Source organism: Chiloscyllium punctatum, chromosome 33 (genome assembly GCF_047496795.1).
Source record: "Chiloscyllium punctatum isolate Juve2018m chromosome 33, sChiPun1.3, whole genome shotgun sequence".
In the NCBI taxonomy this organism is placed as follows: Eukaryota; Metazoa; Chordata; class Chondrichthyes; order Orectolobiformes; family Hemiscylliidae; genus Chiloscyllium; species Chiloscyllium punctatum.
In genome coordinates this window covers 21091119-21103615 of record NC_092771.1, presented here as the reverse complement: position 1 = coordinate 21103615, position 12497 = coordinate 21091119, and the positions used below count along the sequence as shown (strand labels likewise).

At 41.3% G+C, this 12497-nt stretch overlaps 1 protein-coding gene across 18 annotated transcripts in view; it reads left to right on the top strand.

Annotated features, from left to right (window-relative positions):
- The window catches only part of tpm1 (tropomyosin 1 (alpha)), a 42030-nt gene extending 30046 nt beyond the window's left edge, over positions 1–11984 (top strand). For 7 of the 18 annotated variants that reach the window (XM_072553115.1, XM_072553111.1, XM_072553127.1 and 4 more), the window contains one exon: positions 10638–11984. In XM_072553115.1, coding sequence (XP_072409216.1) covers positions 10638–10720 — 83 coding nt within the window. In that variant the 3' untranslated portion in view covers positions 10721–11984. Of the gene's footprint in view, positions 1–1227; positions 1443–9835; positions 9929–10637 lie in introns of those variants that run through there. The other 11 variants (XM_072553119.1, XM_072553117.1, XM_072553118.1 and 8 more) reach the window with 2 other exon arrangements.
- Positions 11985–12497: the final 513 nt, after the last annotated feature.

Genomic DNA, 12497 nt, shown 5'->3' with positions numbered 1-12497 from the left:
CGGGAGAGGCTGGGGCTATTTTCTCTGTAGCACTGGAGACTGAGGGGTGACCTCTAGAAGTTTATAAAATCATGAGGGGCGTGGATAGGGTGAATAACCAAGGTCTTTTCCCCAGGGTGGGGAAGTCCAGAACTAGAGGGAATAGGTTTATGATGAGAGGGGAAAGATTTAAAAGGGACCTAGGGGCAACTTTTTCACACAGAGGATGTTGCATAACTGAGCAGGTTAATTGCAAAAACAAATGAAAGAATACCAGGAAAGTGACTCGTAACCATCTCTACACAAAAAGCAAGCTGAACATGCAGGCCCTGTGCTAGCTCTGCAACTCCTCTCCATTGTTTGAAGTGTTCTCATCCCTCATACTTTTAAATTGTAATGTTTGTAGAAAGTAGTCATTGAGATTCTTGAAGAACAAATTTGCGTGATTGCTATTTTTTTTTAAAATTTTCTCAATCCGTGGCTGTGTGCAGGTGGTGTATTGCGATGGCTTGTCAGTTCCAAATTGGCATGAATCAGCAAGTAAATTACACTTTCATTTGCAGGGCACACCTTAGTAATGACCCAAAGTTTTCATCCATGTGTGCTTTTGCACTGTTGGAAAACTTGCACTTTTTGTTTGAGGCAACAGGCTCACCTGTGGATGAGAAGCAAGCTCTCCCCTAGCATCTTCTACAGGACAGTGCATTGTGGAATCCTGTGGCTCAAAGGGTGGAACATTAGAGGGAAATATTCAGAGGGACACAGGAGAGGGCCAAGTGTGAAAGGGAGGTGGAATGACAAAATCAAACTTCTTTTCTTCCTAGTCTGTTTCATTATAGACTAGTACATCCTGTATACTGTGGGAGTTTTGCATCATTGACCTCTGTTAAGCCATATCAAGCTGAGAACAGACTTTATGGAAGTATTTTATTTTAAGTGTGTTAAACATTTCCAGATGCAAATTAACCAGTGACAGCTGGGTACCAGCAGAGGCAGCAGTACCTGACTTCTGCAAATTGAAATACAGTTGGTTCGCTCTTAAACTAGAAAACGTTGTTCTTCCAAAACCTTCAGCTTGGTATGATTTTATCCTGAACTTCAAATCAGAAATTGGCCAAAGTAGTTTGAATTCTTTTTTTTGTTTTTCCTCATTCCTTTTGTAGTTCGCGTTTTGGTTTTGCCTTCTGCTTTCATCTGTTTCTGTCATTCATTGCTTTCTTGTTTATTTTGTACCTCTTTCTCACGCAGATAAACTGCTTCACTGCAATGCCAAAGACATCGCCAATCTGCTGGCTTTTGTTGTTTCTGAATCCTCCTTCACTCAAGGTTTTAAATGGGCTGAATCTCTAGCTCTAGCTGTCGTTAGCAGCTATTTCAGGCTTTCAGTAACATCAGTCACTCTCTTCATTGTACAGTGTCTTTCTTCATAGCCTAAATGTAAAATAAACACCTTTATAGATCAACTGCATCCTTCTGCCATTTCTTTAATTTATTATTGAGCTGCAAGTTTGAAAAATAAAGCTGAGGTAATGCTTTACACTGGAAAGAATGCTTTTGTGGCTGCTGCTCTTTATCCCTCCACGTGTGTGTGTGTGTGTGTAGACTTTTGCCAGCGTTGAATGGAGACTTGAGGAAGCTACGTGACTTGACATAATGCTGAATTTAACTAGTGATCTTTGTTCATGAGCACACCGTTCAAGTATTCGAGTCGCAAGATAAGCCTGACTTTTTTTTTAAATGATGTAGTGGTGCTGATGTTGGACTGGGATGGACAAAGTCAGAAGTCACAAGATACCAGGTTATGATCCAACAGGTTTATTTGAACACTGCTCTGAAAGCCTGGGATTTCAAATAAACCTGTTGGACTATAACCTGGTGTCACCTGACTTCTGATTTTTTTTAAAAAAGATGATGGCATAAAGACTAAATTTGAAGATGTTGCTTCCGTTATAAATAATGGAATGAAGAAATGGACTGCAAACAATTACAGTTGTATTTGATTTTGAAAACAAATCTTACGTTTAATGAACATGTATCTTTGAGAAACTTCAAGCTAGTTTAGTTAAAACTGAGTGAGGTTAAATGTCCTGTTTCAATCTATCACTTTTTTTTTCCCCTGGACTTTTCCCAGTTCCTTCTAAAGTAGCAATGACGGTATATCAGGATTACTGCAGTGATGATCTGTTGAGTCCAAATGCTGAGTCTGTGAAAGTTATATGAAATTGATGTAGAGCATTAACCAGAAGACCTGTATCTGTGCTGCAAGTGCAATATTGGAATTATTTGTAAAGTGAAATCCATCCTTCAGGTAAATGTATCTGTTCTCAATGTGTCTGATGAGGGCCAAGTGACTAATGGGAAAACAGCTCAAGAAACTCAATAGGTCTGAAGGCATCTGTGGAGAGAAAGCAGAGTTAATGTTTTGGGTGAACCTTCAGAACTGTCTGTGGTTAGGAAAAGGCTGACGATGAGGAAGTTGGGCTTTTCAAAAGCTGCAAATGATAAATGGAGATATAGCCCAGAGAGAGAGAGAGAGATGACGGCAGTTGGGCAGATGAAGGAAGAAATATTGGGGAGCCAGGGAGAAAGAAAACCCCCCTTCAGTGGGTGAAAATGGGTTGGCTATCATGAAAGCAATCCATGTGAAGACCAAGCCTGGTGTCTGGGGTTAGGGTAAGGATGTAGGAGTAGGTGCTCAGACCTGAAAATTACTGAACTCGATATTGAGTCCTGAAAGCTGCAGGGTCGCCAGGCAACAAATGAGATGCTGTTCTTCCACCTTGCACTGAGCTTCAATGGAGCACTGCAGCAAACCTGAGACACAGCTGTTGGCTGGGGAACAGGGTGTGTTGAAGTGCCAGGCAACTGGAAGCTCGTTTAGGGTTGGGGGAGTGTAATCAAAACTGTCCACATGAAGAATGCTGCTTCAGTAGTTCTGAAGTATAAGGATGAGGTGAGGTGGCACGGTGATTAGCACTGCCACCTCAACACCAGCGATTCCAGCCTCTGGTGACACTCAGTGTGGAATTTGCGCATTCTCCCTGTGTCTGCGTGGATTTCCTCCCACAGTCCAAAGATGTGCAGGTTAGGCGGATTGGCCATGGGAAATGTGGGGTTACAGGGACAGGGTGTACGTATAGGGATTCTATGAGCAATTTTGATCATTGACCTGTCAATGAGAAGGCTGAATTGGAGAGTGTTGGCCCCTGAGCTGGGTCATGAGCATCTTTGAATGCTCAGGTGTGGTGGTACATCTGCTGATAATGATGTGAATGCCTTTTGTCAGCACAATTCCCCATCACATACATCAACCTTGTCTATCTGTAGCTATTCCTGACCCTCACTATGCATCGTGGAGCCAGTTAGGTCATTGAATGTTGAGGAAGTTGCTATTGTGGCTAATTTGCAACCTATTTGTCTATGCATTGCAGGAGCAATCCCTGGTTAACGATTATAGGGAGTTACTTTATTGAGTAGGTCTGTCTACACGCACAGTTTCAAGGGCTGAGCAAACCTCCAGAATTGAACTTTCATCTCCCAAGGCACTGCTGTAACCAACAGCTTATAGGAAAACCACAGGCATGACCAGAATTATTTTTTTCTTGTTTTTAATGAAGTTTGAAAAGGTTTGTTTTGAGGTGAACGGAATTGACTGGACAAGGGTTATTGCTATTCTCCTTCCATTGAACCAGCCTCATTCCTTGCTGGACTGTGTCATCCCAGGAAGATGCTAAAGCTGAACTTCCCAAAGTGGAGATGAGGACCCTAAGTAGGTCATGAGCTCAGAGGCAGTACTGGCTGTCACAGAGCTCTGACTCCATTATACCAGTCAGTTTAGCTGTCCTCCCACTCCTTCCTGAAAAGTGTTGGGAAGCAGTGAACTAAAGCCCAGGAATAAAATATGGTGATTATTGTGAATGCAGTAGTGTGCTCTCATTCTCCCCACCCTCCTTTTGCATTAGGTAAGTGATTACACCACTGTTTTGGCTAGAGATTATTTAATCATTAATGGGAGTGTGGACTGTTTACACATGCTAAGAATCATTCATGTAGGAATGAAAGAAATGTAAGTTTGAAGCTGAACAAGATTTATGAAACAAAACTAGACAGGGGTTGGAGATCCTCTCGCTTGGTCTGTCTGTGTCCCTCGAATAAAACTGACCCTTTCCCTGCCTGTGTCCTTGTTACTCTCCATAGTCAACAATATATGATTTAGTATCACTCTTATATAACATTCCTCACCTCCCTGCACACTCCTCCATCTTAATTCCAAGCAGTTGGTCATTAATCTGTTATAGTGAGTCCACTGATTTTGGATTGTTGTGAAAGGTACTTCTGTTAACGTTTTGTCAGATTCGTGAGAAATACCTGTTGCATAAATTCACAATTTGAATGGGGCCAAGCTGTAAAATACACCAAGACTGCCCAGTTGCAGATAACTATTGGATTTCTTTTGGTGAATTTTCATATTGGAAACATGGCGGGTGTGCTGGCATCTGTGAGGGAGTCCACACCAGGTCAGCACACGTACAACAGTTTGGCGAGAATGAGGACTGCAGATGCTGGAGATCGGAGTGGAGAGTGTGGTGCTGGAAAAGCAGGAGAGTCGACATTTCAGGCAAAAGCCCTTCATCAGGAAACGCCGACACTCCTGCTCCTCAGATGCTGCCTGACCTTCTGTGCTTTTCCAGTACCATATGCTTGACAGTCTTACACTTCTGATGAAGGGCACAACATGAAGACTTACTTTTTTTGATAAAAATGATTTTCCCTCTGCATTTACTTTGTTTAATTTACTTGCGGGTTTTTCTCTTTTTTGGAAGAGGAGTTGGAATTTCTGGGGTTTATGCTGCTTTTCAGTTTGAGCCCTGGATTATGTCTGATGTTCTCAGTCTGCTTTCCAAGTCGGTGTGAGCTCAGTTCCAGAGGTGACCTCACTTAGTGTTTCTTGGTCTGTGGTCCACGGTTTCAATAATTTGAACAGAGTGGTGCTGTGAATTATTTACATATGCAAACCTCATTCATATCCTGATTCAGTTGAACTTTGGAGAGGGATGGGATTGATTTGAAGTCAGCAAGCTTAAAGACAGACCTTGAAGCAAGAATAGGCCATTTGGTCCACTGAGCCTCCTTTTGTTTTTTTTTTGTTCATTCATGGGATGAGGGCATCATTGGCAAGGCCAACGTTTATTGCCCATCCCTAATTACCCAGAGGGCAGTTAAGAGTCAACCACATTGTTGTTGGTCTGGAGTCAAGTATAGGCCAGACCAGGTAAGGATGGCAGTTTCCTTCCCTAAAGGATATTTAGTGAACCCAGATGGGGTTCTCCAATGTCAGCAATGGTTTCATGCTCATCATTAGACTCTTAATTCCAGATTTTTATTGAATACAAATTGCCCCATCTGCAGTGGGAGGATTTGAAGTCAGGTCCCCAGAGCATTACCTGGGTCTCTGGATTAACATTCCAGCAATACCTCTCCTGTCATCCGGTATAATCCTGATTGACAAATCAACTCAAAGCCATGTTCTCTTTTCCCATACTCCTTGATGCTTCTATTGTCTAGAAATCTATTTCACAATAGAGGTAGGGGGTTGGTTGGCTCAGTTGGCTGGGTAGCTGGTTTACAATGCAAAGTAGTCTAACAGTGTGGGTTCAATTCCTACACCAGCTGAGGTTACCATGAAGGGGCCTGCCTTTTCAACCTCTTTCCTCCCTTAAGGCATGGGGACCCTCCGGTTAAACCACTGCCAGTCCTCTCTTTCTAATGGGAGAGCAGCCCTATGGTGACTTACCTTTTTATTTCTTCAGTATACTTGGCCTCCCATTGTCTTATATGATAGAGAATTTCATAGGTTCACCACCCTCTGAGTGAAGAAATTTCTCCTCATCTCAGTCCAAACCCTGAAAGCATGACCCTTTGTTCTAGACAACTCCCATACTCTGAAAGGCAGGGAGACTATCATCCTTGTCCTCAGTCGGTCCGGCATTGTCTGAATCTTGTTTCGGTGAGATCCACTTTCATATTTTTAAACTCCAGCTCAGTCCACCTAATCTCTCCTCACACATCAAATCTGTCCTCCCAGGAATCCATCTGGTGAATTGGCCATGCTAAATTGCCCATAGTGTTCAGGAATGTGTAGGTTAGGTGCATTAGTCAGGGAAAAATGTTGAGTAAAGGGGAATGGGTTTGAATGGGATACTCTTCAGAGGGTCGGTGTGGATTTGTTGGGCTGAATGGCCTGTTTCCACACTGCAGGGATTCTATGATGATTCTAGTTAATAAGACCATGCTTGAAGGGGCTACTTCTGCCAGCAAGAGCTGTGTTCCTGCAAAGATCACAAGTAATTCCAAGGCCCCATGATATATGGGAGGAAATGAGTTCCGGTCAGAGATAAGGAGGTGTAATTGCAACTGCCATTTTGTTACACCCACTCCCAGTGGCCAAGGCACACTCTCAGTTGGTAGAATTAACCCCTTGAGTTTGCACACAATTCACTTCAAACCTTCTGCCTTTTTGAATAATTTTGGTTTTGTTTCTTACATGGGGCCACTTTAGTTTATACAGTCAGGAACCATGAATATAGCCAGCCGTCCTACTGTGTTGGTTACCTTGATGGATTTGGAATAATCCCAGTATTTCTGCCTCTTGCTTTACTTGGCAGACTCTTCTAAACATCGGCGCAAAATCTGTTTTGCTATCTTGCTGTATTTTGATTTTTCTAGAGATTTAACTCTTCTCTCACCTAGAATTCCACATTGTGGAAGCATTCACATCGGCAGCTTGGAAGGAAATCATTCAGCCTATCAGGTCTGCTGGCTTTATACAACATCAATCCAAGACAATCCCTTTGCTTTGTTCTTTTCCCATAATCCTGACATGTTTCCCTGATGGAAATATTCATCAGCGTTTCCCTTTTTCAGAAAGGCTGCATCATCTCTCTCTGCCTCAGGCACTCACCTTTTGAAAATCAACTACCGCCCAGCTCTTTTGATCACCATCTAGTCAGACTATAAACCTTAGTTTTCTCACCATTTTCTTTCCTTCTTGCATTTGATCATGACATAGGAGTCATTTGACCCTTTGTGCCAGTTGACTATGATCAGGACGCCTCCTTTATTTCAACACTATATTCCTCATCTCTCTCCAAATTCATTGATGCCTTTAATATCTTTAAAATGTGTTTAATAATGATTTTTATCAACATTCTAATGACTTGGCCTTCACAGCCTTGTGTAACTGTTAAATTCAACAGGTTCACCACCCTTTAAGTGAAGAAATATTTCCTCATCTTGGTCCTAAATGGCCTGCCCCAAACCCTAAGACTGTGACTCCTGGTTCTAGGCTTCGCAACTAGGGGGAGCATCTTCCCTGCATCTCCTCTGTCCAGCCCTGTTAGATTTTTATACATTTTCAATAGATCCCCTGTGACCCATCTAAACTCTCATGAATACAGGCCCAAGTTGAATCAACCACTCCTCATTCAGAGGTGGGTCTGGGTGGGATGCTGTTAGGAGGGGCAGTGTGGACTCGATGGGGCAAATTGCCTGCTTCCACACTAGGGATTTTATGATTCAACATCCTGCCATTCAATCTAGTAAATCTCCACTACCCTCCCTTTTATAGTGAGTACATTCTCCCTTAGGCATGGAGATCCAAGCTGTAGAGTCCACTCCCAGATGCAATCTCCCCAAGGCCCTGTATAACTGCAGTAAGACACCTCAACCTCTGAACTCCACTGGCCATTGTCCCACACTGTCCCTTGGTGTCACTGGTATCCAAAAATAAACCATGATTGCTGTCTTGTCCCATTTCTTTGCAAGGTCCACAGTTTATGTGCAACACTATTACTTCTGGAGATACTCAGATGACCCTTGCAGACATTGAATCATCAACTGACTTGCACACTCAACAATTTTTTATTGTTTCTTTTAGTGAGATGGAAAAATGGCAGCATAGCCTCAGAATTGTTGGGAACTGTTTCAGTAGTTGTTCTAGAGTTTCTCTTTTATGCAAAGATCTATCTGTTTTATTGTCATGTCTGATTCGAGAGGTGGGACCTTTGGTATTCATATTTAGTGAACCAAAGTTGAGAGTTTTACGATCTATACAGACCACAATGTCTGCTCTGCCTTCCCTTTTGCTGCTTGGTTATCAGTAACTGGTTTGGTCATTCTTTTAAATCCTGCTGTCGGCCTCTCCATAGAAAGAGGGCATTGTACTCTGTACCAGCAGATGTGAGTTCAAATCCCACCAGGACAAATTGTCAAATTATGGATTGGACAAATTGAGAGATTATGGACTGGACAAATTGTCCATGAGCCCCTACTGGATTAAACCAGTTCAGTGTACCAAAACCCAGCCTGACCAATAACCTAGGATAAGAAGTATGGCCTTTAGCCTCTCTCTTTCTCTTTTTCTCTCTCTCTCTCTCATCTGTTCTGCCGTTGAATTAGCTCAATAGGAAGGGTTTAAAGGGATATGGACCACATGCTGGCAAATGGAACTAGATTAATTTAGGATAATTGGTATGCATGGATGAGTCTGCACATCTCTGACTCGATTTCTCTATGACTATGACTGACCTGTGACCTAGCTTCATTATACCTGCCTTTCCCCCATATCCCTTTAAAAGCTTTCAGTTAACAAAAAGCCTGTCAGTCTCTGTTTGAAGAGGAACAGATCAATTGCCAGTTGCAAAAGAGATTCCCGATCTTAGAGTGCAAAATTTTCCGAATTTCAGTCCTGAAAAGATTCTAGCCCCTAGTCGTGGACTCCCAACTGGGGGACACAGATATTTTCTCAGTCCGATCTATTTATCCAAATTACCCTTTAACCTCCCAAATGCCTGGAAACAATCATAATCTGTAACAAAAGAAAATGCTGGGAATACTCAGCAGATCTGGTATCATTGGAGAGAGAGAAAAGTCGACTTTTTTTTTCATTTTTAATTATCTTTCATTGGAAAACATGCCCAATCTATCCTTGTGATTTAACCTTGGACTGTAGCTCTCCTTTTGGTAAGACTATGCTGTACTGGCTTTAAGTTAAATGCACCTTTCCTAAGGTGCAGAGCCCCAGAACTGTTCACCGTAACTCCAGATGTGGTCTAGCCAGGCTTCATATGACTGAAATGGAACTTCTGTCCCCTTCTGTTTTAGTCATGTGGATATAAAGGATTCTATTTCATTAGACTTTTTAATTACTTTGTGATAACAATTGACTTCAGTCCCAAACTGTACATTTGACATTTAATATCGTCTGGACAGCTGAAGATGGACTGTCTCAAAGTGAGAGTCTTAATGAATGCAAATATATAAGTTACTTATAAGCACATAGAATCAAATCCATCTCTTCCACCTCCCCCCCACACCCCCCCCCCCCCCCAAACCTTGAAATTAAGGACCGATCAAAAGATAGTTATTATATTAAATGAGTTTCAAAGTTCACAAAAATGCTTACTTTGATTATAGTTCCACAAATGCTGTTTTGCAGAGGTTTCACATTTTTTTATATAACTTTGGTGTCATCAGAATCTTCAATTCTTGGAACCAATGTCCAACAAAATGAAATTTGATTGTGTTATGTTTCAAATAGCAAAATCCAAAATGTGTTTCAGTCTCTGGTCTTTTGTAGATGTGTAATGGTTTGTGTTGGGGCATGTTTTCTTAGACTATAAGTAATGGTATAGTGTTTCAACACTCTGCAGGTTGGAGTTGTGTATTCATGAGATTTGGTTTTTTGACGTTGAGCTTTGCTGGTTTCCTGCCTTGTTGGTTTCCTGCCTTGTGCTCTCTCGCTTAACCTCAACTCTTCTGCTTTTGTTTCCTTCTAACCTGACTGTGGATCCTGAAGATCGCCTGTACCATCAACTTGAGCAAAACCGTCTTCTTGCTAATGAGCTTAAGCTGGCCTTGAATGACCTGAGTGCCTGATTTTTGAGGGGTGGTATTTAGCCTGGTTTCTAACCTTTTTAATAATCTGCTGACTGCTGTACTTTCTCCTCTGACTAGTTTTGGATTTCCTGTCAAATTAGATTACTTGCTTAAACCATTGGTGTAATGTAACTTAGCCAGCTTGCTAATTTATTCAAACTCTCTGAATTTTAGATTTCCCGGTAAGTGAACTAGTCTATAGGAGAACACTTGTTTAAGTGCAAGCACTGTAAGCTGGCATTGTGTTGTATACGGTTTTTGACTGGTTACCCAATATGCTTGCAGTAATGTTTTTTGTTCATGCTAGCACTTAGTTTGTAACGGTCTAACCAGCTGATCGTGCATTTGTAAATGCAATTCCCTTGCGTCTTTGCGTTTCATTTTCTTAAACTACCGGTCGCTGATTCCTAAAAACAAAGGGTTTGCATTAATATGGATCCTTGCATGATCTTGATGTACCAAACTGAGTCCGAGCCAATTACATATTGCTACTGTCACAACATGGGGAAAACAGGATGTCGTTGGTAGCTACGGATTTGCCCTCATTTTCAAAAGAGGACACTTCCGACTTGTGTTTTACACCGTGCACGACAGCAGTTGGCTTGACCTGGCTAGCAGGGTTCTACGTGCATGCCTTCAGTGTAGCATGGGCATCTGTAGAGTGAATGCGTGTTGCGTTTCATTGACTTGTTTTTTTTGTCTGTCTTTTAATCTTGCAACAGAGAAACTGGCACAAGCCAAAGAAGAAAATCTCAGCATGCACCAGATGCTCGATCAAACTCTACTGGAGCTTAATAACTTGTGAACTGCATTGATTTGTTGCAGGCTGCTTGCCCCCCTTGGTTATCAGAAGCCCCTCTTGAAAATGAGTGCTCCCACCCACACCTTGCTTTTATGCAGATGTTTGGCTGAGGGGAGCAGGTAGCCATAATTTAGACCGTGATAAAGCGATGGCCTGTCTCATAATGATGCTAAGGAACAATTGAATATTTTCCGATAAATCTGTTGTACCCCTTGATTTGCCACTTTTAAAAAAAAATTTTAAAACAAAACTTCCAACTGTTTACAAAAGTACTGTCAATTACAGGCTGTCTATATTCCAAAAACATCCTTTTTTAAACGGTCCACTCTCCCAATGAGTTTTTTTTGATATTTACCAGAAATTATTTTTTAAAACTTGCCAAATAATGTTTGCCCTTGCATTTCTTTTTTCTGTTTTTGAGTGTTCTTTTTAATGGAAGAATGCACTGGTTACAAGAGAAATTTGGGAGCGGCCCATAAGATCCACTTTTTTTTTGTAAAGCACTGGGTTTTAAATATTTACAAATTATATTTTGGAGGGAAGGGATAACTTAGAGGAATGTTTTATTAGAAGGTTTGCAGCCTATAATATTATTTGCTTTAGTAACAAGTGTGTGCATTTATCTTGTCCCTCTAATCTGAATTAGTTACTCTGAAGTCTGACCTGCATGTCGTCTTCCATCTCAGTGCAACGTTCTCCAGTATGATGGGTGGGATGGAGTTGCAATTTTAAATCTAATAAAAGAGGTACAAGTAGCGACCCACCAACAAAATGTGAATATTGGCGATGTCACTTGTCAAAAATTGGCAATTACTTTTAATTGAGATGTAGGTGGTAGTGTCACAAAAGCATTGTGGGGAAATTCTAGAATATAATTGCTTAAAGCCAGTCTGCCTCGTTCTGCTTCCAAGTCAAGATGTAGTGGGCCAACCCTGAATCGCGTATTAACATAGCAATTATTAAAAGGGTCTCCATGCCAACCAGGTTGATTTTTGCTTGACCAGTTGTTAAAACCATAAATGTGAGTACACGAGTGTGGCTGAAAACTTAATTGCCTTTTTCTTTCCTTTTTGTGTACTGCTGAATATTGTACAAAATGTATGAATGACTTAAAATCTGAGGACTATTTTTGTTACAAAAGGCAAGTAATGAGTAGAACATACTGGTGATGCTTCCCTACGCACGCTTAATTGTGAATTGTCTTAACAATATGCTTGTCTGTAAACTTTACAATGGTAATAAACACACACTCATGAGATTTTGTAAATCAGTCCTTTCGAATTTCTTAATGAACTTCATATTTGTCTGCCAAGGAAATTAAGCTTGTATTTATTAAGCATCATTCATGACCTTGTAATGTCCCAAAGCCCTTTTATCGTCAATTTTTAAGTTCAGTCATTGTTAGTTACTTCATAAATTTTTCATCCTGAGGTCAGAACTGGTGACATTTGATAATAATTTCACTGATCAGTGTTAAGTGGTGACTCCTCCGATACTGAAGTTTCCTCTATCTGGCTGCAGTGTTATGCACCAGATCAAACACTTTAAAATAAGTAGTTAGGGTTAAGGTTACCTTTTTCATATATTTTTAAAGAGAAGTGCTGGGCTTTGTGTTCTGGATGCAATTCAATTGGTCAGCTACCAGTCTTGAAGCAAAACACACTTTATTTGTTGTGGTTCTGTTCGCCTAGCTGGGAATTTGTGTTGCAGACGTTTCGTCCCCTGTCAGTGCTTGGGAGCCTCATGTGAAGCGCTTCATGTGTTGCAGCACTATAAATGC